General features: G+C 40.6%; 2 protein-coding genes across 6 annotated transcripts in view; one reads left to right on the top strand and one right to left on the bottom strand.

Moving 5' to 3' along the window:
- TYW3 (tRNA-yW synthesizing protein 3 homolog) overlaps positions 1 to 10,584 on the bottom strand; it is a 14,375-nt gene extending 3,791 nt beyond the window's left edge. Inside the window, exons 1-3 of one of the 2 annotated variants that reach the window (XM_032782142.2) lie at positions 10,321 to 10,583; positions 8,173 to 8,253; positions 531 to 629 (exon numbers count right to left, since the gene is read on the bottom strand). In XM_032782142.2, the coding sequence (XP_032638033.1) occupies positions 531 to 629; positions 8,173 to 8,253; positions 10,321 to 10,494 (354 nt within the window). In that variant the 5' untranslated portion in view covers positions 10,495 to 10,583. Of the gene's footprint in view, positions 1 to 530; positions 630 to 8,172; positions 8,254 to 10,320 lie in introns of both variants that reach the window. The other variant, XM_032782143.2, reaches the window with a different exon arrangement.
- CRYZ (crystallin zeta) lies at positions 10,063 to 27,073 on the top strand. 4 transcript variants are annotated; one of them, XM_032782139.2, is made up of 9 exons: positions 10,063 to 10,084; positions 16,038 to 16,154; positions 16,487 to 16,639; positions 18,694 to 18,857; positions 19,960 to 20,011; positions 22,283 to 22,432; positions 25,043 to 25,144; positions 25,229 to 25,324; positions 25,622 to 27,073. In XM_032782139.2, the coding sequence occupies exons 2-9, from the start codon at positions 16,044 to 16,046 to the stop codon at positions 25,781 to 25,783; spliced, it is 990 nt and encodes a 329-aa protein (XP_032638030.1). In that variant the 5' UTR covers positions 10,063 to 10,084; positions 16,038 to 16,043; the 3' UTR covers positions 25,784 to 27,073. The 4 variants fall into 4 exon arrangements, with proteins under 4 accessions (XP_032638030.1, XP_032638029.1, XP_032638031.1 ...); XM_032782138.2 differs by lacking the exon at positions 10,063 to 10,084 and adding an exon at positions 10,678 to 10,756; XM_032782140.2 differs by lacking the exon at positions 10,063 to 10,084 and having other exon boundaries at positions 16,117 to 16,195.

Below are 27,073 nucleotides of genomic sequence, written 5' to 3'. Positions count from 1 at the left end.
AACAAAGACTGTGAATGGCTTGCCAACTACAGAACCAGTTTCTCCTCCCTTGGTTTTCACACCTCAACTGCTAGAACAGGGCCTCATCCTCCCTGATTGAACTAACCTCGTTATCTCTAGCTTGCTTGCTAGCATATATATACCTGCCTCTGGAAATTTCCACTACAGTCATCTGATGAAGTGGGTATTCACCCACGAAAGCTCATGATCCAAAACGTCTGTTAGTCTATAAGGTGCCACAGGATTCTCTGCTGCTTTTACAGATAGTTCAGACTCTCTCTTGCCAATCTGCCTCAACTAGAAGGCTGAAGTACATTTAAATGGTTTTATTTTCTAGAAAGCATAGCAAAATCTGCAGAAAGAATCTTAATCCTTATTTTCTCCATCAACATACTTTTACGACCCCAGTTATTAAACATACATTGCTCCTGAGACTATTTCTAAGTGTTAAAATATTGAGGTGCCAACATTTTTACTTACGCAGCAACAAATGTAAACAAAACAACACAACATTGTGGGTCTAATTTTACCAGAAGCTGTGCATCCTGCAACTCTTGACACTGCACATGAAGAATGAATGGTTCAAATTTGAATACAGTGTCACCAGTGGCTTTCTGCAACGCTGTCATCTGGAAAATGCAATGAACAATAGTATATTAATACTACAAGGGTGAACAGTTACTATTAACATTTCATAACAAAATAGCTAGTTTGTGAAATGTTTAAAAACATCAGGAACGATTTGGCTCAAACTATCATGTTTGTTATTATTTAATTGCTTTTAAATCCCATTGCTCATAATGCTGAGGATCTCCGCTGATTTTTAAGTATTAAACTGATTCTCTTGCCATGAATTTCTACTGGGCCTCGACTTTTTAAAAAAATTATTTGCTTCCTTGTTTGATTATTTTGGACATAAGAAAAACCAGTGATGTCAGCATAGCATAGAGAGTATTGTTTTACTACAGTCAGCAGAGGAACCGTGAAAGCACAAAATATTACTACTACTCAGTTATAGTTTGCTTCTGATTTCTTACATTATTGGATATGATCATGGACATGTTGATTCTGAAGCACATTCTTCTTAAAATGGTACAATAGGTTAAACTTGTGGCCTGAACTACTTGACCTTATTTTAATCTAGGTTTCAAAAACGACTCATTACACTACTTCTATGATAATGTTAAAATAAGATAAAATAAAAGGATTTATAAACTGAAATTAAACTCATAAGGCACATCAAGGGGAAAAAATAGATGACAAACAGTTACATAGCTTTAACACTCTAAAGGATGAATTTCACCCTAAGGTCTCAGTTTTGATGTAGGGCTCTAAGAGGAAAATCTTCCTGCAACATTTTTCATGTAGATCACTTGAGTTTTGGCAAATATGAACACAGAGCAATTAAAGAGAATGCTGCATAATGTACAGTTATCATTTATTATTGTATGCTATGTTTATGTAAAAGAAACTTAAGGATTGGGATTATTGGTTTTAGTTTATAAAGGCTGCACTGAAACAAGTTACATTGCTCACTGCAGTTTACACCACAGTCTACTACTATATAATGTTCTAACTCTTTTGTTCTTCTGTCTAATTGACCTGCTCCCCCTGCCCCACTCCTCCCCTCAATTCCATGAGCATCTTTAAAGAAAATACTAGTAGCTACCAATTTTCTATACTTATAGTTAAGGGAAAAAATTGAACTGCTGCACCATGCTTAACTCTTTTTTGGCTAGCATCCTTCCCCAATGTTTCCTTTACATTGAAAATATTTCTTAAATCTTTTTTTAAAATTGAGAACTGTGAAAAATTCAACTATTATCTGAAAACTTCCACTCAGTGTGCAGTGGCAGTCAAAAAAGTGAACAGAATGCTGAGAATAATTAAGAAAGGGATAGATAATAGGACAAAAATTATCATGTTGCCACTATACAAATCCATGGTACGCCCACATCTTGAATACAGTGTGCAGATGTGGTCACCCCATCTCAAAAGAGATATATTGGAATTGGAAAAGGTTCAGAAAAGGGCATCAAAAATGGTTAGGGGTATGGAACGGCTTCCGTATGAGGAGAGATTAATAAGACTGGGACTTTTCAGCTTGGAAAAGAGACAGCTAAGGGGAGATATGATTGAGGTCTATAAAATCATGACTGGTGTAGAGAAAGTAGATAAGGAAATGTTGTTTACTACTTCTCATAACACAAGAACTAGAGGGTCACCAAATGAAATGAATAGGCAGCAGGTTTAAAACAAATAAAAGGAAATATTTCTTCACACGGTGCACAGTCAACCTGTGGAACTACTTGCTGGAGGATGTTGTGAAGGCCAAGACTATAACAGGGTTCAAAAAAGAACTAGATAAATTCATGGAAGATAGGTCCATCAATGGCTATTTGCCAGGATGGGCAGTAATGGTATCCCTAGCCTCTGTTTGCCAGAAGCTGAGAATGAGCGACAAGGGATGGATCACTTGATGATTACCTGTTCTGTTCATTCCCTCTGGGGCACCTGGCATGGCCACTGTTGGAAGACAGGATACTGGGCTAGATGGACCTTTGGTCTGACCCAGCAGGGCCATTCTTATATTTTTATTAGTTTAAGATACCAGTAATAGTGGTGTAAAATAAAACCGCTGAGGAGCCTATCTTCCCCTGTAGACTACTGTACAAGATTTAGATGTTCTTGTGTAGCATTCTTTTTCTGTAACTATCCTTGTTATTAAGGTATCAATCTTACAAATGTAGGTGCTAAAAGTTAGGCCCCTAAATAAATGGCCTCATTTTTAGATGTGCTAAGCACCCACTGCTACTAGTGGAGCCAATGGGAACTGGAGATACTCAACAATTCTTAAAAACCAGATGCCATAGGCCCTGATCCTGCATTATGCAGCATACAGGTTGCCTGCCGTGCCTGCATGAGCCCCACTGGCTTCCACAGGGCTTCAAATGGGCACAGCAGTTTGCCCACACACTGGGCTTACGTATGGATTTTTCAGTGTCTGAAAATTCTGTTCTACTCACCTGAGTTATATAAACAATATGCAGCTTAAGCACAGTTGACTAGTGTTCAATGTAGTAGGAAGCCAAGGTAGACAGACTTGTCTCAGAGACAAGTATTATAACAGAATTTAATATTGACTGTGATCAGACTAAGCGATGGTGGTGGGTGTACTTTTTTAAAGGGTTTCTGTTTCACTGACCAGGCTAAGTAATTTAGCAGACACTCTAGGGACATTTTTTTCAGCGACAGTAAATGGGCAAGAAAGTCATACTGCCTGCAATGGTCTGTGTATGTTAGTATGTACCAAGGCCACAATGACTTACATTGCCTGTTGCACTGAAATGCTTCCTAAATGAAATAATCGTGACCAAAGGATTTTACCTTATTGCTTCTAGACCACCAATTTCCTGTAAAAGGCTCAGAATTTAATAAGAAAATACTGAAAGTAATTTCCTATTAAGCCTACAAAGTCTGAGGCCTAGCCCTGTCCCCAATGGAGTCAATGGCAAAACCCCCAGTGGGAACTGGATCAGACCCTTAGTCAGTATACAGTGAAAACATAACTGCTGTAACTAATTAATAAAAAATGACTATCACTGATAAGATATGCGAGTGACAAAGAACGAAGTTCCCTTATTTTAAATACACTAATGTTTAATAAAGAATTATATAGAAAAGTTTTGTCATGTGTTGATTTAATGACCACGGACAGCGTGCTCACTGTCTCATTGCATTCTAAGGCCTGGTCTACACTACGCGTTTAAATCGATTTAAACAGCGTTAAATCGATTTAACGCTGTACCTGTCCACACTACAACGCTCTTTATATCGATATAAAGAGCACTTTATATCGATTTCTGTACTCCTCCCAGACGAGAGGAGTAGCGCTAAAATCGATATAAACATATCGGAGTATTTACAGTATAAAATAGTGTCAGAAGTAGCATATTTTGTATTTCTGTCCCAATCAGTTACAGTAAGTAAACTGCACCAGAATGAAAATATGCATCTGATTTTATTCTGCATATTGGGATTTGCTTTTCTTCGCTCTGCTTTGAAAACAGAATATAATATCACTTTGACTTACAGGAATTTGTGTGTTGATATCCCACAGAGTTAGTGCAGTTGAGATAGTAATTCCAATAGGTTTATTTTAAAAAAATGTATTTAAACAGATAGAATGGATATGTGGGAGAATTTTTCACCATTCTGCAAGCCAAAAATTGTTCACTTTCCTGCCCGAGTCTGACTTTTTATTTTTGTAATCGAATGCCCTCTCAATCAATACCATATAAAAATGTACAAGAAGCTGCACTGGAATTATTTTTAGCTCTTGGAAGACAAAATGAAAGTTAGACTCATCTTCTTTAATATCATGTTATATAAAAACTAAATTTTGCATTACATCAGTGATTGTATATTTCCAGCAGCAAACCCTGCTGAAGACCTTCCAAAAATATATCATCTGATATATTTAATAGCAGCAAATAATTTTTATAATCAAGACTAAATTTTAAATGATTATCACAGTGTTAAGAAATACACATATCCTAACAGAAACCCAAGCCAAAAATGCTTAATGCTTTATTAGGAATGAAAATTGAGAACTGCTAAGATATCCTGTAATTATTAGTATTTTAACCTCATTTTAAAATATTGATTTCACTTTAAATTAATTGCAATTACCTTTTCAATTTCAGTAAACTGATTTACTTTTATTATTAAGACTAAAGTAATAGAGGGGAGGGGAAGCTGTCTTACTTATGTAAGGCAAATATTTGCACGTTTATTCGCATGAAAAGTTCCTTTAGGGTTTATAACATTAATGAAGTTACTTGCATATGTAAGTATTTGCAGGATTGGGCTCATATCATGCAATGTATTTGCAGGCAGAACTTGTAAGTGCTTTGGTTCTGACTTAAAATTGATGGCATGATGTGAATTTTGGTATGTAGGCTAAAAAGTTGCAGGCAACAGGCAGAAAATAAATAGAGGAGGGGATAAATATGTCAACTCCCCCAAAACATATGTAAGTCATCAAGCAAATGCAACACTCATAGAAAACATTTATTTATTTTCACTGTGCTCTGATACACTGGGTCCTCTAGTACACTTGCCCCCTTATTCTAGCAGGACTGACTCTATTTTTAGAAACCATCAAGAGGATTGACTCGGGGGTCATTCCCAGTTTTGCTTTTGCGCCCGGCCGATCTCAGCCAGGGGCACATGATAGCAGCAGACAGTACAGAGGGGCGAAGAGATAACCGTCATCTCATGGCCAGTTTACTCCGCAGTAGACGGTACAGAACGACTGGTAACCATCTCTGCTATCATGCAAAAGCAAATGAATGCTGCTGTGTAGCGCTGGAGTATCGCCTCTGTCCGTGGCATCCAGTACACATACGGTGCCGGAAAAAAAAAAAAAGGCTGAACGGGGCTCCATGGTTGCCGTGCTATGGTCTGCAGGGCAATCCAGAGAAAAATGGCGCGAAAGGATTGTCAGCTGTTGTTTTCCCGGAGGAAGGAATGACTGACGACATTTACCCAGAACCACCCGCGACAATGATTCAACCCAGAATTCCAAGGGGCGGGGGAGACTGCGGAACTATGGGATAGCTACGGAATAGCTACCCACAGTGTAACGCTCCGGAAATCGACGCTAGCCTCGGGACCATGGACGCACAACGCCGAATTACTGTGCCTAGTGTGGCCGCATGAAATCGAATTTATAATATCAGTTTTATGAAACCGATTTTAGCTAATTCGATATTATCGCGTAGTGTAGACGTGGCCTAAGGCTATGAACCTACAAGTGCTTGAGGTGGATCCTTTTGGGTGCACAGATATCAATGGACTCTGTGAGGGTGCAAGAGCCTTCCTATGAAGATTTTACAGTAGTCAAACAGCAGTCCTATAAATGAGGAATATAAATACTAATACTCCTCTGTACATTCTTCAAAGAATAGCTGTGACAAAGCAATGCAGGTTTACTTTCACAGTCCATTAGGAAATTGTACACCACTTTGACATTGTTATATAATACTATGCACAGTTACAATTTTAAAATATTACTTTTTAATTACATTGTAATTGTTTTCTTCTTTTTGAATAAGGCCCAGAAATCTTTTGTGAAGGGGTGTTTTATAAACAAAAAAAAACCCCCACACCTTTCCTCAAAGGATCTTAAAGATAGCTATAAAAATTAATTACTCCTCAAATTTCCTGTTCCCATTTTACACTGGTAGATACACATCAAGGCACAATGGGGTTAATTAAGTAGCTTGCCGGCTGAAAACTCAACACAAAATCTGGGAGTTCTGACTTCCAGTCCAATTTTCTACACTTTATGTTTGTATTCTATGAAAATATAACAATTTTAAAAGTAGTCTGGTAAAGCTTTCTTACACATTTAATGGATGCATAAACATTTTTACCGTATCTACAAACTAGAAGTCAATACAAAAATTGAGAAGATTCTCACTAGCAAGAGCCAATGGCAACACCCTAGTAAGCTAAGATCCCACTCCTAGTAGATGGCAAATCAGAGGCTGCTGAGATTTATATGAAGGTGATATCAAGTAAACTAAGGAAAAATAAGATAGAGGGGCTTTTTTAACTTTCAATGTATGTATATTATTGTTAGGCAGTCTTTACAGTTAATTTTTTTTTTAACAGAATAACCAGTTTCATTTTATGGGGTACAATGTAAAGAGGGGTAAAATGTAAAGAGGAGCATTTAGAGAGCAAAAGGCAGTTTTGGAAGCATAAAGTAGTTCATAAATATTCAAACCGTTCAACAGTTTCCTAAACTGATTTGATTTTAGGTTTCAAAACATTTTTTTAGGATATAATTTTAATTTAAAGACTGCGTAAGAAAGCCATTGTCTTTCTGCATTAGTTCAGATATGCAGTTGTAAACTGTGGTTGTTTCAATCTTAAAATGAAAGTTGTTAAAATTAAATCATAATGGAGTTTCTGCTGCATACAAAATAACAAATATGCTTTTTCAGGAAGCATGCCTCCCTTTTAAAGAAGAGGACAGAGGTCCATTTGTGTTTGCTTCCTTATCTGCTCCCCCAGATAACCAATCATGCATGACAGAATATCCACAGCTCAGAATATTTAACTTTTGCAAGGATTAGGAAGGGTAACAAGATTATTATATGGACAGAATGAATATCCAGTTATCATAATTAATGATAAATTGTAAGGGACATTAAATTTCATGCTTCAGACAATCTCTGACTATTAGAAAGTAGGATAAAACCTAATTCAGGAGGCAGATTATCCTGCATCTGCATACTGTGGGCTTCTTACACCTTCCTCTGATGCTGGCCACTATCTGAGATAGGATACTGACTAGACATACCTTAGGTATGATTCAGTCTGGCAATTCCTCTATTCCTATTACAGGGAAGTTTTGTTTCATTGCTACCATTAATTCAATTTAAAGGGCTAGTGACAAAGTCATTACCATCTGAATACTGTCTGGCCTATGGAAAATGAGTTTATGGTGTCAGACTAGTTCCTATTGGAGGTGTCTACATCAGTCACTCTACAGCTGACATCTATGTCGTTTGCCTCAGTGGAGACAGCCAGAATTAAATGAATGGTCATGGATGCAAAAATACATTCTGACCCCAGAAGTGATCCTTCAATAAAGAATTGAGGCACACTTGCCAGAAACTTGACTGTACTTGTTCTGTGGATAAGGAAAGGGCTTAACAAGCACTAAATTAATATTTTTAGGAGAAAAAAGGCTGATGTAGAATCAGCACAAAATGCTGGTCTTGTGCAAGCCATGCAAAATGTCTAACTAAAAACCACTGAAAGTGGTGGATTTTATAACCTGCTGACATTGTACTCTAGTTCATTATTTTAAGGAGACAATATTTTGACACTAGCCCTTTTTATATGGACCAAGGGAGCCATATTACTGGCTTAAACCGTGCTCTTGCTAGAAAGGTGCTAACAGTGTCGCCAGCTAACGTAGACAGAATTTTATCCTAATAACAAAACTGTGCTCTTAAATGAACATAGTCATTCTACTAACACGAAGGATAAATGTAGTTTCTAGTTTCTATTTGAAATTGTGTTTTTTGGAAGGTTGGGATGAGGAGAGGGTAAGTACATATGCATAAATATTGTACATTATTGACATCTTACCACATCCTCTTTTGCACAGAGTTGATGTGTTACCATGAGCCAAGAACAGTTTTTCTTCTGTACCTCATAGCCATTGAAACCCTAAAGAAAAACAAATTATACAGTTATAAAAACGAATGTCCTTTGCATTCTTGGCTTGGGACACAAGAATATACAGAAATATTCTCTGATCAATAACCATGACTGTATCAACAATCTTAATGTTATTTATTTATATAATTTTCATGTGATTTTTTTTTAAACTATCATATCTAGGTAGGTATTTACACCACCTAGATAACAGTAGCTAAGCAGGTAGTTTAATTTAATCCTGAATATTAATGGAGAAGTGTTCTGATTTCACCCACATTCAGCTGTAGCAATGTGAGCTCGTATTTGCAGAAAAACCCCAGAAGGATGCTAATTGAAGATCTTTGAAAGAACTTTTGTGGTGTTGTGCTGATTAATATGAAAAATCCAGTTAGATGTATCTAAGCATGAACCTCATGATAGGAAGCAACAAAATACAATCCTATATGCTTTCCCTGTACCACAAAACACTGGGAATGTTCTCTGTTAAAATGCATTTACATTTTGGAATTTGAGTTATGCACACAACTAATTTAAGGACCTGTTTACGGTGGGGATATTTGTACTGATGTAGCTACACCACTGCAAAACTACAGATGTGTTGCACCGGTGTATTATGGGATCTTAAAATTCTACATCTCTAACATTTAAAATAAGAAACTAGCATGTTCTACTGTGTAATCTAATCTGCACTTTGCATATAAAACTGGTGGTTTTGATAAATCTGTGGAGAGTGCAAGATGATTTTTTTTTTTTTAATTTGGAGATATCCTATCTCCTAGGACTAGAAGAGACCCCTGAGGGGTCATTGAGTCCAGCCTCCTCCTGTCTTCACTAGCAGGACCAAGTACTGATTTTTGCCCCATATCCCTAGGTGGCCCCCTCCCTCAAGGATTGAACTCACAAGCCTGGGTTTAGCAGGCCAATGCTCAAACCACTGAGCTATCCCTGCCCCCATGAAATGATGAAAATTGAGTCCATGAAAAGTCATGTAGTATAATTTCTTAAAGGATATTGGTTGTAATTATCATTACTACAAATCAGTGTGTCAAAACTTAACAATCAGTTGCTTGGGAATGGCTAAAGAATACCAGGATCTAGATAGAACTGCCAATTTAAAACTCTATCCTCTGGGAGAAACATTCTGACTACACTATATTTTTGGTGTTGCTCAGATCTCAAAATTATGGTTGGTTGCCAGATTAAAAACCTAGACAGATCATGTGATTCAAATTTCAGATGCTGGTGCTGTGTCAAATCTACTTTTTTTTTTGTTGGTATACTTTAGTGTTCTGTGCTCTTAATTTACATCACATAGACAACAACAACGAAAATGAGATCACGGTATGAAACTGAGCAAGGACTATGAGATCATGGTATGAAACTGAGCAAGAACTGATGCAAAGTCTTCCTACAGGGTAAGGTGGAGGGAGAAATGAATCACATGCTTTCAGTAAAATTCTCTTCTACTCTAGTGCACTATAAACACCATGTTGAATTTGCTATAAACACCAAAAACTTTAACTGTAATATTTCAAGAACTATTCAAAGCTGGATAAGAGATAAAGGTAGGGTGGGACCTAATATAACATCTCCATATATTTGCAGAACAGAAAAGACTACAGCATGCTCGTAACTAGGGATAACCTAGGCCAGGACAGCCACAAGCCTCGTGCCACTTGTGGGTTGTAAGTGCCATGCCTCCTGCACGGGGCCAGTTGAGCTTGGGGGGTGTGTGTGTGTGTGTGTGTGTGTATTATGTTGTGGGTTTCTGGCCCTGTGACCTCACGGGAGCCCCGGCTGGAGAACAGTGGGGCCAGAAGGGAATCTCAGCGCTACACAGGTGATGGAGGGTCCCCAAGTGACGCAGCGCGGACGCTTCAAAAGGGGCGGGGGTTTGTCTGCGGCGCAGAGGCGCGCTCGGCGCTGTCTCCCCACCACGACACGCCCCCTTCCCTCAGACCGCTGCGAGCGCTGCCGGGGAGGGACTCGCCCCACGCGGGCTTGAGGGGGAGGCGGCCCCGTGGGGTCTGCGGTGCGGCCCCAGGCCGAGGGAGGGGGCCGAACAGCCAGACTCACGCGGGCGGGGGCCTGCGCGAGCAGGAGGCGGCCGGCGCAGGAGCTGGTGGTGCAGAATCGCTCCTGCCCGTTGAGGAACTGCACTAGCCCCGCGATGGCCTCGTCCACGCTGCCCTTCCTGCTCTCATCCGCCCGGGCCAGGCGCTGCTCCTTCCAGCGCCGGAAGGCGGCCATGGCGAGCGGGGCCGGGGCCGGCAAGCGGGCGAGCCCCGGGCTGTACAGTCACCCTGCTGGCTGATGGTGGCCTGGTTGGGCCAAACCTGCCGGCCCGGCTGTAAAACGTGCTGGGCACTTCCGGGCCGGGGGCGGGGCTCTGAGCCGCAGCAGCAAGTAGAAGCCGGAAGAGGCGGGGCTGGATGGGGGAGGGTCTAACACCTGGCCCTGGGGATGGGCGGGGCCGGGCGCTGGCGCTGCCTAAGGATTTCGGCCCCGGCAGGTGAGGCGTCTGGGGGGTTACGCCGCTAGCCGCGGGCGCTGGGGGTGGTCGGAGGTTGGGGCCGCGACGCGGGACGGCTCGAGGCCTGGAACTGTGGTGCCGGTTCCGAGAGGGGGGGGGGGGCGCGGAGACCCCGTCGTCTCTGGGGAGCCCCAGGGAGACCCCTGCCCTTGCGCCCCCGGGGCTCGCTCCCTGTGTCCGGGCCGAGGCCGCGTGGCTGGGGACGGGCTAAGTCGCTCCTCGGTAGCGGGCAGGTCCAGGGCGGAGCTGAGCGGGCCAGGCGCGGGCGCTCCCCTCGGTCTTCCCTCCCTGGACGCGTCCTGTCCGCCCACCCCTGGGTGTCGGGGGTCGCGGCCCGACGCGGAGCTCAGAGCCGGGATCCCCGGGACGGCTGTTCCTGTGTTCGGGCCGCTGTTTGAAACGGCGACGGCCTCCTGAGCCCTGCGCTGGAGCAATGGCAGGAAACCTTGGGGGGAAACAGCTGTGTAACCTGGGCCGGGGGGGTGAGTCGACCACGTCATCGGATCTAGCTGTTTGGGCTCTGGTATCGGCTCCGTGGGCAAATCACGTAGATAGAATTTGAGTGCTTAAAATTATGCACTGGAATGTGGGCTTAGGCACCAAAAATGAAGCTACGAAAAGGCTTTGAAACTAACCCACCGCTCCACTACGAGATAGGAATTGATACCGTTTTACAGATGGAGGAACGGAGGCACAGAGATGTTAGCGTGAGAACCTACTAATGTGAGCACTTTGCTTCCTGAAGGAGTGGCATCTAAATTCACTGTAATGCCTTACTTTTATTATGTTTAAAATGACTGTCATTTAAAATCTGTTTTGCTAGACCTGCCCAAGGGAGGCCAACTGTACAATTCAAGAACCAGTTTTCTAGGAGGCCCTAATATCTTAATATGAGGATCCAATTCTTCTGAAACCCCTATAGGTGGTTTTAGAGACAACAGCTTATATGTTGTCAGGTGTCACTGGAGACAGTCTTAATGGGGAGACAGTACTTTACTTTAGCAGATAAAGAAAATCTACAAATATTTTATGGAATATGAAACATCCATGCTTTTGGATTTAGGATGTTTGGATCTGAAACAATAAGCCAGTTTGGAATGATGATTAATAATATACAGGGGCACCACTTAGTTGTTTGAGTATGATGTTTCTTAAGCCAAACCTAGTTTTCAATGTAGGGCTGAAAATTAGGAGTAATTCTGAACCTTGCACCTAGAAATGGACTTTGGTTTGAAAGTATAACAAATACACTTTCAACAGGGTATAAATAAAATCTGTCTACAGCCTTGCAGCCCTATATTTCCATCTCCCTTATGTGGACCCCTGTTGTTCAATCGGAACTTTTAGGCCCTAATCTGCAAGTGAAATTGCAGTTATGGTTAAGAGTATATGTGTAAAATTTCTACACAGAAAATGTGTAGTGTTCGCACAGTGTGCAGAAGAGACATTTAATGAGCACACAGGTAGTACTTCAAGAACTCTGAAGTCTGCTAGGGAACTCACTGCAGATTTAATTTATCTGGGAAAAGTGTAAATAGGCACTATAGAAAATCCTTAAATTTGGGTTTGTCTACATATGAAAATTATTCCAGATTAAGGTAGGCTGTGAATTTAAAGCCCAATAACTATTTCTGAATAACGTCATGTTTTGGTGTAGCTTAATCCAGTTCCAAAGAGGATTAAGCTAATTTGGAAAAAGGCACTCTTATTCTGGAATAACTACTGTATGTATAGATAAACTCTGAGATGAGAGAGCTAATGAGAATTAGAAGTTCTCAAACTCCCAAACTAACAAATGCATTTTGCAGTGCCTGTGGAAGCAAAACAGAACTTCCTGCCCCTTATCCAACCCCTCTGCTCCCCACCCCCTTACGATGCTGTTCTGAGCACCAGGACTGGCGGCCGTAAGTAGTACACTGTAAGTAGCACGTTCCTATGGGGAGCAAGTTAATGCACTACAGTGGCCCTCCGTACAGTTTCAGAACCCCAGTGTGGCCCTCAGGCCAAAATATTTGCCCACCCCTGGCATATGGAGAAGCAGGCCCAATATTTCTGCATTGACAGTTTAAGTGAGCAAACTCTTCTTTACGTAAATGTGGTCACTTCCACCTTTTCATGTCCTCTGTACAGTAACTCATCACTTAAGGTACTTATGTTCCTGAAAAATGTAACTTTAAGTGAAACAATGTTAAACAAATCCAATTTTCCTATAAGATTTAATGTAAATTTGGGGGTTAGGTTCCAAGGAAATTTTTTGGGGGCAGACAAGGCATTATATACTGTCTCTTCCCCCCCCCCCCCCCGAAGAACAGGTGCTGACTTTGCTGGAGGATGCTCCAGGCCTGCCTCTTCCTGTCCCTGCTCTGCTCCAAGCCCACCTCTTCCCATCCCCACTCCACTTCCTCCCGGAGCACGTCGTGTCCCTGCTCCTCCCCCTTCCTCCCAGTGCTTTCCTGCTGCCAAACAGCTGTTTGGCAGCATGTAGGACTTTCTGGGAGGGAGGGTTTCCCCGCTTCTCCCACCAGTGGGGGATTTAGGGTTAATGGGGCCCTCTCATGGGGGGAGCATTCTCTCTTATCTCTTCCCCCCCCCACCATCCCTCTGTTTTTCATTCTTTTTTTCCTCCATTCTCCTGGGGCTTAGGGCTGGGGGTGCAGGGTCTGGGAGGGAGTTACAGTGTGGGAGGAGGCTCAGGCAGGAGGTACAGAGCACTTACCTGGGGCAGCTCTTGTTTGGTGCAGGGGGTGTGCAGATGGGCAGCACCATCCCCATGGTTGTGATTCTGGGAACTGCCCCTCCCCCTCAGCAGGCAGGGCCACGCAGAATTCAGGGGCTTTAGGGACTGCAGGGCCCTGGCCTGCAGCTCTAAAGCCCCTTTTGAAATGCAGCCCTGCGAGCAGGGGCTGGAGGACTCAGAAGGAGCAGGGTGACACTTTCCTTTCAAAGGGGAAAGCGCCGCTTCTCTCCCGCCGCTGGCTGTGCAGCTGTCCCTGCTCTTCCTGAGTTCTCCGGCCCATGCTTGCAGGGCCGCATTCCTAAAGAGACTTTAGAGCTGCAGGCCAGGGCCCACTTAGTCCAGGGCCCTGCAGCCCCTAAAGCCCCTGCATTCCGGGTGGCCCTGTTTTTTTCGGGGGCGAGGGGCAGGGCAGCTTCCTTGCTCCCTCCTTCCCTCCCAGAAATTCCTAAGCTGCCAAACATCTGTTTGGCAGCGGGGGAAGCAGTGGGAGGAGGGAGGAAGGGAAGGAGAGGAGACAGAGAAGATGAACTTGTGCAAGGCTCCTTTGTAAAGTGAGCTAAACGACGTTATAAGGGAGCATTGCACAACTGGAAACGAGCATGTTCCCTAATGGAGCAGTGACGTAACTTCAAAATGTTAAGCGGGAGGACGTTAAGTGAGGAGTTACTGTATGTATATATATCTTCTTACTATATGTTTCATTCTATGCATCTGATGAAGTGGGCTGTAGCCCACAAAAGCTTATGCTCAAATAAATTTGTTAGTCTCTAAGGTGCTGCAAGTACTCCTGTACTTTTTTTAAAGATTTTTTTATACAATTTTTTTTCTGTTCCCATACTCATAACTTCAGAATTACCTGTGCTTTGAGAACATGATGGTGCGGTATATATTAAAGCAGTTGCGTCTTTATTATACTGGAAATTTTAATGTAAAGTAGAATGATGAGACATGGTTTGGAAAAGATTACTGCTTCAGAGAGAAATTTTAAATTAATGTTTTCTATGCTGTATGATATGGTTAGGAGCCTTTTGAGATGAGAAGTCAGAATAGTAATGAAACTGAGATAGCTCCAGTAAAATAGCATATATTTGGTAAATAAAAGGTTATTTCTTACATACAAATACTATACTTGGATTGTAGTATCGTATATAATAACTCAAGCTGGCCAAATTTTTTCAGCAGAGTTGTTTTCAGTCAGTAGTATTGTCTAAATCAAAATATTTAGCTGGAATATGTTGATTTTTGTCAACTTGTGATGTGGAAAATGTCAAAGTTTCTCTTCTATAATGTTGAAATGTTTTGTATAGTCTTCATTATTTTAAAACATTAATACATAAATATTATGTAATGTTTATATCTTCAATATAAAAGAAAAAATGTTGACAATTGGAACCAATTTTTTTTTATTTTGGCATTTCCCACAGAGCAGAAATTCCCATTTGCAGCCAGCTCAAAACCATGCCTGTCAACTGTGCTGGGCTCAGTACAGAGCTAGCACTCCTAGCTTAGGCCCTGATTCTGCAATCAGATTCCAGTGGATGGATGGTGGGCCTCCATGTAGCTGCAAGAGTTTGCCACTGTAGCTCCAGTTACAAAATCGGGGCCTTAGTTCTTATGTTTTGTGGCTTAACTTGTCCCTTCTGATTAGTGTAGAAACAGGGCATTTAGGCATGGCTGTATTTTATACATTTGTTTAGTAAACCAAATATATGGTGGTGTAAATTACCCTTTGGTAAATTGATGTAATTTATATGTTGAGGAAGAGGGCATGGGAAAGTGTAAGATTGAGTAGCCCTCTAAGACCTGGACCTGTGTCATGATCCAAAGGAAGCATTATCTTAGCTCCTTATCTGACTAATGTACCTTTGCCCTGTTTTTCCCACTTCCTGTCAGTGCATGCCTTTCTTGATGTTCTTAAAATACTTTACAAACATGCATAGTCAAGCTTGCTTTTAGATACATTAACTATACTCCTCAGGATACATATGTATTCAATTTTTCTGGTTTCCGCCAATATATTTTAATTCCCCATTGTATCTTTTATTTTTGAGGGCTGATGAACAAGGAACTTTTTGTTGTCTTAAATAACAAGCAGGAAGAGAAGCTGGAAATCTACTTTTTAGACCCTGGCTGAATACTCACTATATGACCTGTTTCTTTGTTTATCATCAGTGAAGCTGGAAATTCATTTTGTAAAATGCAACCTTGAGCCCCAAAGTACAATGCATTTCCCTCAAGATGTGATGGCATGATGTCTAATACAGGAACTACTGCACTCATATTTTTAATGTTATTTACATGTTTGATTCACTTTAATGCCCACACATTCCCATAGGAGATGGTGGTAATGCTCTTCATTTGCAAGATTTGTAAGATGAAAGACCATCTTTTCTATGAAAAGAAATCAGTAGTGAGCCCCTAATTTAAACTGTTGTCTAAAAGTAGGGAGTTTGATCTATTCCCTCTGATGTGAAAACTGGATTGTGAAGTTAATGCAATATTTTCTCATCTTCTGATATTCAGATCACTATGGCAACTGGAAGAAGTGTGATGAGAGCTGTCAGAGTTTCTGAATTTGGTGGACCTGAAGTGCTTAAGCTCCTGTCAGATGTCTTATTGCCAAATCCAAAAGAAAATCAGGTGGAAATGATAGCTGTAAACTAAGATAATTGCACTGAATGGTAATGACTTGAGTATGATTTGAGTGAGTGTCCAAAGCAGAATCATCTGAATTCTGAATGAGTAGGTTGAGCAGCATATATATAAATAAAGCCACAGGCATCAGATTTAACTAATTAGTTTTGTTGTTCTAGTGCAGTCTATATATTGAATACAAAAGACTTTCCAAAATCGTTTCACATCCATACTAAGGGCTCTTTAATAGTCAAGTCAATTGCTTTAATAATACTAAGCTGTTGATGCAAAATTATGGTGATTGTAATGATATGTAACAAATAACATTTTCTCTTCAGGTCTTAATCAAAGTCCGTGCATGTGGTGTAAATCCAGTGGAGACATATATTCGTTCTGGTACTCATGAAAGAAAACCAGCTTTACCTTACACTCCTGGGACAGATGTTGCTGGAGTAATTGAAGCTGTTGGGGCACATGTAACTGTATTCAAGGTATTATATTCTGTTTCCTTTTTAATTGATTGCTTATGCTTTCCCTACATTATTGTTGCAGTACTTACTGCTACCTCTATAATTTATGGCTTGTCAGAATTTCCTCTGGGTTTTGGGGACCTCTAATTGGTGGTGAAAAGCATGCAACCAGGTCAAATTAGTGACCTTAATCCTACAAGCTGCTCTGCAGGGCCATCCCTTACACCCATATTGAGCCGCATACAGATCTGTGGAGTTCAGCACCGGTGCAGGAGCTGACTGCATGGTGCTGATTGCAGGATTGGGGTTTTGTTTACACAGTCTTGGTCCAGAAACATTTTTACAACATTGTAGGCATATTAGAAATGTCAAGATTGCTGTAATTATTGTCATAGTCATCCTGGACTGACAGAAAGGACTCTGAAGTTATTTTGCTGATATTTTTAATATTCAGACTTAAAATGAAGGGGAAAAAAATGCAAGGTGTATCTACTGATAACAATGTTTAAATACTCAGCTGCTGTCTCATAGTGGTTATATTTTACCTGCTGCCCTTTTGGTTAAACCATATCTTCTTGGAGAGGGGGAAAAATGGGCTGTTAAAAGATAAATGTGTGGGGTTTTTTTTAGTTGGCCTTCTCTTTTATTTCCTTACAGGTCAGTAAGATTCTTGGCCAAAGACTAACAGCAGAATATGTGGTGTTTAAAAACTATTGGGGTAGAGATCTGGGATTCTCCTATTCTGAAGTCATATATGACAGTTATTGAGGAGACAAGAGCCTTGCTGGCCTGGAGATGGAAAATAAGGCAGAGATGTTAACTTTTACAAATAAACAAAACACTTTCTGTTTCAGCAGATTGACAGCTCCATTTTCTTGTAAATTTTGGCATTTTCTGCTTAAACTGAAGGGAAAGAAGATGAGAGCAATAGTTGCAGACAGACAGCTTGAAAGGGCTGAATAGAGGAGCCAATCAGAATAGAGAGATTTGCATATTGATGGTGTGTAAGAAATTGTATCAGAGGGGTAGCCGTGTTAGTCTGGATCTGTAAAAGCAGCAAAGAATCCTGTGGCACCTTATAGACTAACAGACGTTTTGGAGCATGAGCTTTCNCCTTATAGACTAACAGACGTTTTGGAGCATGAGCTTTCATGGGTGAATACCCACTTCATCAGATGCATCTGACGAAGTGAGTATTCACCCACGAAAGCTCATGCTCCAAAACGTCTGTTAGTCTATAAGGTGCCACAGGATTCTTTGCTGCTTATGTAAGAAATAGCCACGTAGTAATTCTGCAGATTTTGGCACTGTGGCTAATAGGTGTCAGAAAATCAAAGGGCAGGGATTTACATGCTATGCAGGTGCTAAGATAATCATACAGTGATTTTGAAAGTCAGACACCCACAACTGGTCAGAATGTACGGAATTGAGGAAAAACTGTACAAAACATGAAATTACCATGTTCTAAGAATTGGGATGTGCTATATGCAGCTCACAACCAGTACCAAAGTAGTTGATACTGGTTAGCTGCCAGGGCTGGAAATAAGTGTTCAACACCCTGTGTGTTGGAATTATAGTGTTCCATGTTTCTCACTTGGTGATTGTGTGGAGGTTGTGATTTTATCCTGTTGAAGGACTCCAACAATAACTATTACCAATAATTATTCCTGTTAAGAATGTATACTTCTCAGGCTTTAAAAACTGCTTAAGTGCTTTTCATAAGCTCGTACAATGTTTCTGTTGTTTTCCTTGTGGAGTGCAGCTGGGTGAATTTAGGTTCATTAAGGATCACTTTAATCATGCAGTAGCTTTGTGTGTGACAGTGTAGAACCTAGGATGTAATCTACACACACACCTTTTGAAATCTGGATATACAAAATTGTATTGCAGAGATTTCACTTCCTTGATTTTTATAAAATCCTGCTGCCTTCCTTTCGGGAAGATAATTTTATTATAATATATATAGAATTATCTTCCCGAAAGGAAATAAAAATTTTCACAGAAGTGTTACGTAACAAACTTTGACTAAAGTACTTGGAATTTGTGTCTAAACCTTTTTTATTTTTTCCTGCCAGAAAGGTGACAGGGTTTTTACTAATGGTACCATCTCTGGTGGCTATGCAGATTATACAGTTGCTGCAGCTGACACAGTCTTCCCCTTGTCAGATAAATTAGACTTCAAGCAAGGTGCTGCCATTGGAATTCCATATTTCACTGCCTACCGTGCACTCTTCCAAAAGTAAGATGCCAAGCTCTGTTTGTATCTTCTGCTTTTGAAGACTTAAAATACAAACTATAGAGCAGACATGCCATCCATAATAGCCAGCTACATGGCTTACCTTTTCAGGCACACTGCAAAGCCTATTTTATCTCTCTTTCATAAAGAGATGGGAGACTTCTTGGGTAGGGTAGTGATGGGAGGACTTTGGTGGGGAATCCGTTGGAGGGTTAAATTAAATGTGTTGTCAGAGGGTGTGATCTGGAGGTATTTGACAGTCTTTATCTTTTTAAGAATGTATATTTAAGAGTGCATCTGGGGCACCTAGAACTGGGATGGGCATTCTATATAATAAAAAAGTGTATACACTGAAAGAAATGAGTCAATTATTTTCCTCCTCCTACCCCTTTTTACCTTCACCACTATCTTTAAGAAGGACTAGATAGGACTTGTTTCAGTCAAAATTTCTGCTACTTGATTGAACCGAGGGGTTGCAGTTGCGTAACCTATCTTTCCATCACCTCTGTCTTCAGGAGATGTTGGCAGAACTCCTACTAGCTCATCTAGCTGAGTATTTAACCCTGTCAATTACCATAGTATTGATTAATAAATCTGTACTATAGTGATAGGCAAGAGTGCCTTGTCAGAGGATAAGCGATCAGGACTGGGAATCCAGTCTAGTTAAATGTGTAGAACAAAGCACTGGGCAATCTAGTTTATCCTTTGAAAAAGTATGGGTAGATTATTTTAAAACCCAGAAGACTAAAGTTGAAAAAAATGTTGTTTTGAATACTAGGCTGGTGTTAATACACACCTATACCAACCATGAAACTGATACTCCCATTGTTGTAGTTTATAACTATGTTTACATTCAGAAATGAGAGCTTTTAGAAACCAGGAATTATTAAGAGATGAGACCCAATTCTCTTCTCTAATCCCATATTGAATCAGGGCTAACTCAGTGTAAAACTAAAGAGAGGAAAATTACGTGCATTGAATGTGTTTTAAAAAGATTTATATTTAATTCATGTAACCCAACTACATCTTATGGCTGGACAATGCATAGGATCTGCTAAAGTTATAATGTATTAAAGAGTTTAATATCTGTCCTTTTGTCTTCTAGAGGGCATGCCAAACCAGGGGAAACTGTGCTAGTCCATGGGGCAAGTGGAGGAGTAAGTATTTTGAAAAGACTTAAGTTAGCAAGTATTTTGTGTATCTATTTTTGTGTATGGTTCTAAGGCAAATGGTTCTCTGTCATGAAGGCTCTTTACACTTAAAAGTTAAATCCTATCATCCAGAATATAGCAGCCTGAAACTGCACAAATTACCACATATGGCCTCAAATGGTGATGTCATAGGAACTTAAATAGATCATATGCAGGGCATCCCGTGGTCTGATCACAAAGTGGAGAATGGTCAGAAGCTGGTTAAGGAGCCATACAGCTAGTCTGCCTCAGAGAAAAGTTAAAGAAAAAGTTACAGTTTGAAAAGTTAGGCAAACTGTCCTTAGTTGTGCAAGAAATGCGCACTGGCTGGATAGGGACTCTCTGTGCTGTTTCTTACCCATTAACTGTAACATAGCTAGAAAACGGGAGATGTTGGAGGAGATAAAGTCCGTTCAGGTTTGAGATTAAGTTTTCCCAACTAGCTTCTGTATTTACAAAAGGCTAACCTTTGGCTCTGCTGAATAAACAAGAAGGCTGAGGTAGAGTAAGAGAGAATAGTTAAACTTTAAGTGGCCCCTATTTCCCCTTTCCAGTGGCTGGAAAAAACTATTGTGAGCTGGCCAAGTTTTGTTGTGTTACTCGGTTGGCTGCAAAAGGCTGATTATGAAAGTCTCGCATGAAAGAAAACTCATCTTTTGTAATATACTAGACTAGAAGGACATTCAGCAGTATGTTTTTTCTTTATTTTAATAAATTGAGTATCGATTTTCTGTTTCCACTTCTTTTATATGCTTCTGGGAACACACACATGTTTTTGCTTTACAGTGGCATGGTCCCCAAATAAGATTATCCTCTGTAGATTTGCAGACTGTTTCAAAAACATTTTCAAGTGCAGTGAGAAGAGAGTAGGCAAAGGGACACATAATATAGTGATAAGCGTGGATGTTTGAGGTATGTCTGTCTTTGACACAGGCTTCTACAATGGTCCTTCAATCTTGCATTCTTTTCAGGTTGTTCAATGAACAACTTTTGGATGTTGAGATAATCTAGTCATGCCGTGTGTTAGTTTGAAATGTAAATGTCAAAGGTGACTTCGGTTTTTCAAATAGTCAGTTGATAAGCACCTGGCAAGAGTGATGGTCATGAGGATTTCTTATGGGGAAGGCAGGTTGTTTACTTTACATAACACTACTGGGTGCAAGTCTCATTAGCAGAGCCATAAATGGCAGCAGATGGAATTCTGTTACTAACAGAAGTGGAATGAGGTACTTTGCTACCAGTAGAAGAGAATAGCAGCACTTAAGTTAGCGGAGGAAGTGTCTGTCTCCAGGGCTGGTCAGGATGGATTGCAGAACCTGCCTTCACAGGAGGAACCAGGTTGAGAGTAACCCCAAAAGAGAGGCAGAGTTTTGTGCATGCTTGTTCTTTGTTTCTCTTTTGTATTCTGCACACCATGTAAGCAGTTGAGTGTGAGCCAGCTGAGACTGTGATGTGCCTCATGGGCTTGAAGCCTTCTTGTCCTCCGGCACTAACAAGACCTTACATCTGCTTGGCACTAATAAAACACCTCTCACCACCAACTGAAATATAAAGCACGGATGACAGGATGTGGTGGTAGAGAATGCAGATGTTTGTTTGGCAGGATCAGTGTCTGACCAGGCTTCCAGTGGTTTTACATGCTGCCTAAGAATGGAAGCTCATGTGCTTACTTCCTCCTCCAAAATCTGCTACTCTCTGAGGCTTCCCTGCTTGGGAGTTTTCTCTGGAGTCCCCACAATATCTGGCAACTATGCTTTGCAGGGCGTCCTTTAGCTTTCTGAAACTAGAGTGTGGTTTCTCAGGACTCAGCAGAAGGGGCAGTCAGACTAGGGAGTCTCATCTATTTATGGTAACGTTGGGAGTCTGGGGAATGAGATGCTAAATGGACCTCTTCTGCGGTTAAGAGTCAAGGTTGTGATACATTATCTGTGGTATATGGTGATCAGGTTAGTGGTGTCTGTGTGAAGAAAAGATAATATATACTGTTACATGGCTTAACTTTTCACTTCCTTGGTTTTGTGTCAGGTGTGTTGTGTGTGCAGCACCTCTACTAGTACACAGTGTTGTGTATGTTAATGTAAATCAAAATACTGTTTCAGTTATGCTAGTGATTTGTTATGCATAAAAACATATTTTAAGTTAATTTAACAGGTTAAGTACTGAGTCTCTGGTAGGTGATATTTATATTAAAAGAGTGGGAAAACCAATGGTAAAGGGAAATGTAACTCATTTTTCCAGGTTGGAATAGCAGCATGCCAGATTGCCAGAGCTTATGGTTTAAAGGTTTTAGGCACAGCTGGAACTGAAGAAGGAATGAATATAGTTTTGAGAAATGGAGCCCACAAAACGTTTAATCACAGAGAAGCTGGTTACGTTGATAAGATTAAGGTAATTTGCTACCAGACTGAAGGTTTCATAGATCTTTCAGCCTCTTTCTCCTTCCGTTAAAATATTCAAAATCCATTTTGGTTTCTATTAATTATATTCCATTTAATTGACTAGAAAATGTACTATAGATGGCAATCCTGTACTGGCAGCCAGATGAACTAGATAGATATTTTCTGTTCTTAACTTTTATGAAATGAAACATTTGGTAAACAGCTCTTTAAATTTTTCTTTTGAACCAAGATTAGGGTTCTGCAGGGGTCTGCCATTGGAGCAGAGTCTACACAACCTTTTAATTTCTGTTCAAAGGAGAATTGTTAATTTTAACTGTATGGATACCAAGAATATTAAATCATAACTAAGGCTGCGATTCTTTCACGGACGTCACAGAAGTCATGGATTTTGCGACCTCCGTGACTTCCTGCTACTCGGGCGCCCAGTGGCCAGCTGCTTCTGGAGTGAGCTGGGGCCAGCTGCTCCGGCAGTCCCCAGGGCAGCCACACTGGCCAGCTGGCTTCTGGGATTGCCTAAGCAGTGGCCGGTGTGGCTGGTCCCATGGACTGCCCAAGCAGCAGTCCTGAGGGAAGCCCCAGAGAGTGACTGAGCAGCGGTCACGGGGGTCCCCCAGAGCCAGCCACACTGGCCTCTGCTCGTGCAGTCCCAGGCAGCTGACTCTGGGGACTGCTGGAACAACAGCTGGTGTGGTTGGCTCCAGGGACTACCTAAGTAGCAGTCCTGGGGGGTGCCCTGGGGACTGCCCGAGCAATGGTCCCAGGGCGACAGTCAACCCCCAGCACTAGACCAGGCTGCCCCCTCCTCCCCCAGCAGGGGCCCCCAGACAAATGAGGCCTCAGAAGTAGAGTTTTAGTCAGGGGTATTTTTGATAAAAGTACTGGACAGGTCATGGGCTGTGAATTTTTATTTATTGCCTGTGACCTGTCCATGATTTATACCAAAAATACCCATGACTAAATCTTAGCTTTAATCATAACTAGGGCTGTCAATTAATCACAGTTAGCTCACGTGATTAACTCAAAAAAATTAATTGTGGTTAACCGCACTGTTAAACAATAGAATACCAATTGAAATTTATTAAATATTTTTAGATGTTTTCTACATTTTCAAATATATTGATTTCAATGACAACACAGAATACAAAATATACAGTGTTGGTTCCTATTTATTTTTGATTACAAGTATTTGCACTGTAAAAAACAAAAGAAATAGTATTTTTCAATTCACCTAAGTACTGTAGTGCAATCTCTTTTATCATGAAAGTTGAACTTACAAGTCTAGAATTATGTACAAAAAAAATCTGCATTCAAAAATAAAACAATGTAAAACTTTAGAGCCTGGAAGTCCACTCAATCGTACTTCAGCCAATCGCTCAGACAAACAAGTTTGGTTAAAATTTGCAGGAGATAATGCTGCCCACTTCTTGTTTACAATGTCACGTGAAAGTGAGAACAGGCGTTCACATGGCACTGTTGTAGCTCTGTCAGATATGCTAAACATTCGTATGCCCCTTCATTCTTTCGCCACCATTCCAGAGGATAGGCTGCTGATGCTCAGTAAAAAATAAATAAATAAATAAATAAATAAAATGCGTTAATTACATTGTGACTGAACTCCTTGGGGGAGAATTGTGTGTCTCCTATTCTGGTTTACCTGCATTCTGCTATATATTTCACATCATAGCAGTCTCGGATGATGACCTAGCACATGCTTGTTTTAGGAACACTTTCATAGCAAATTTGACAAAGCGCAAAGAAAGTACCAATGTGAGATTTCTACAAATAGCTACAGCACTCAACCCAAAAGTTTAAGAATCTGAAGTGTTTTCTAAAATCTGAAGGGGACGAGGTGTGGAGCATGCTTTCAGAAGACTTAAAAGAGCAGCACTCAGTTACCGAAACTACAGAACCCGAACCACCAAAAAAGAAAAATCAACCTTCTGCTGGTGGCATCTGACTCAGATGATGAAAATGAACATGTGTTGGTCCGCTGTGCTTTGGATTGTTACGGAGCAGAACCCATCATCAGCATGGATGCATGTCCTCTGGAATGGTGGTTAAAACATGAAGGGACATATGAATCTTTAGCGCATCTGATACATCAATATCTTGTGGCATCAGCTACAACAGTGCCATGTGAATGCCTGTTCTCGCTTTCAGGTGACATTGTAAACAAGAAGTGGGCAGCATTATCTCCTGCAAATTTTAACCAAACTTGTTTGTCTGAGCGATTGGCTGGAGTAGGACTGAGTGGACTTGCAGGTTCTAAAATTTTACAATGATTTATTTTTGGAAGCAGCTATTTTTTTTGTACGTAATTCTACATTTGTAAGTTCAACTTTCATGATAAAGAGATTGCACTATAGTACTTGTATTAGCTGTGTTTCTTATTTGCTTTACTATCTCATGAAGGGAGGGAGCATTTAGAAACTCAGATCCCGGCAAGTCACAGTATGATGAAGATGGACTTTCAGAATTGCATTAGATATGTCAGACTTAACATGTAGAAACACCAGGTTACCTACAGCCTGTGAAATATACACAGACACCCAAATATGAACTTTTCTCAATTGCTTATCTCTTTTTATATTCTGTGTAGGAATTCAGTGGTGTGCAGGGAATTGATGTGATAATAGAAATGCTAGCTAATGTTAATCTCGCCACTGATTTACAACTACTGTCACCTGGAGGAAGGGTGATGGTAAGTATTTTCTCTGTCATTACCTTCAAATTAAATTTATAATTTGTTGAACAATGTTTGGATTAAGCGTCTCTTTTGTATCAGATCGTGGGGAGTAGAGGTCCAATTGAAATATACCCCAGGGACACTATGATGAAAGAATCCAGCATAATAGGAGTTAGTCTGTTTTGTGCAACTAAGGTAAGGCATTTTTAGTTCAAAGAATTCACTTAGATGAGCTATTCTAATAACTTTTTTAGTTTAAGCAAATTAGATGTTTAGCAAAATAGCATAGGGTTTGATTTGTGGTGTAAGGGTACAAATTTTATTAGATTATATGCATTTTATTTTTCTAAATGAACAAGTAGAAGAATTAAGAAATCTCAAATGTAATAAAATGCATTTTAATTGTGAAATTTGAACTAAAACTTTGTATAAACATCTAGTATACTTTACAAGTGCACATGACTTACAGTAAATACTATCTTCACTATACAGAAGTCGATGCACGAATGTCAAACAGCGCTTCTTGCTGGTGTAGAAGCTGGCTGGCTTAAACCTGTAGTTGGCCCTGAATATCCACTGGAAAAAGTGGCTAAGGCTCATGAACTCCTTATTAACAGCAGTGGTGCTTTGGGAAAGATGGTACTCCTTATATGATAAGTCATGTAATAAAGTTTCTTTCCACTTATATTGTGGCTGTTATAATTACACCCTTGCTTATATGGTTCATTTAGCATGGTTTACAAAGCAGTTGATCACAGATATTCTGTAGTAATAGTAAGTCTAATTTAGACAGGGAGGATGCCTTAAATGAAAATGCTTTATTATGTAATGAAAAGCAGAGTGCCAGATTTAAGCTTCCAAGTACTCTTTCCCCCTGCACCCCCCCCCCCCTCACATTTGGCTGACCTGGAAATTGCATCTTTTTCCTTATTGCGTTGGTCTTGTCACTGATACCTGTTCTGTGCTATCCAGGATGGAATATTGTACAATGCTGTACTTACTGCTTCCCTTGAATACTACAGGGAAGCTTTAGCTAGTGCAGAATGTGACTTTCAGCCTGCCTTTTAAAGTCTAGTGACGTATATGTGTAAGTAGGGCTCCATGTGTTCTATAGCCATAAAATATGTTGCTATTCACCATCTGCCGCAGAAGTGTGCTTTAAGATCCAAACTTTGATTTTAAAATCATTAAGTTTCTGGCCCTTATAATTACTAAGAATTGAATGTAAACAGGGGCAGCATTGTGTTCCTGAATCTGCCTCAAACAATATCCTGAGAGGTGTAATGGCCCAAATTATCACAATGGGATGATGTCTCTGAAGCCCAGTGTCATCATTCATTATTTTACTACTGATCTCATTTTAGCAGAAATAGCCAGATAAAGCCTGATTCCTTGCTATTGAAAGGGAGGGCAATGAGGAGTTCAATCCCCTCCCTCATTCTTTTGAATTTAAAGTCAGTTCCTTCATAATGGGAGGGAAAGAGGACCTGCCTCCCTTCTGGGTGCCAAGAATTCAAGCCGTCTTTCGCTTATTATCAGTCCCCTTCATGGATACAAAAAATGCAGCATATTGAAAATGTGACCACTCTGTAAAACAAATGAATGTACTATGAAATGAGGACCTGAAATGAAATGAAATGATTGTATTACTCTTCATATCTAATGCAATAGAAATCTCAATTTTTCAATTTGTTAATCTGCAGCAGCAATTTGCGTTTGCCACACCAGAGTGCTATAGAAACCAGGGGAACTTGCAGCAGAATCCAGGTCTAGCTTGCCTCCATTTTGTAGTCCTGTTTGAAGGTCATTTCTTGAATGAATTTAATCTCTTTACCTTGTGGCCCAGGACAAGTACTAATAATCAAACATGGCTATTTTGATTTAACTGCTAGTCGGTGTTCTTGGTTGGCAGTATCAATAAAGAGTAAACAAACTGTTATACAA

Source organism: Chelonoidis abingdonii, chromosome 7 (assembly GCF_003597395.2).
Source record: "Chelonoidis abingdonii isolate Lonesome George chromosome 7, CheloAbing_2.0, whole genome shotgun sequence".
NCBI lineage: Eukaryota > Metazoa > Chordata > Testudines > Testudinidae > Chelonoidis > Chelonoidis abingdonii.
Note: the sequence above shows the minus strand (reverse complement) of the source record. Positions and strands in the feature narration are given on the sequence as shown.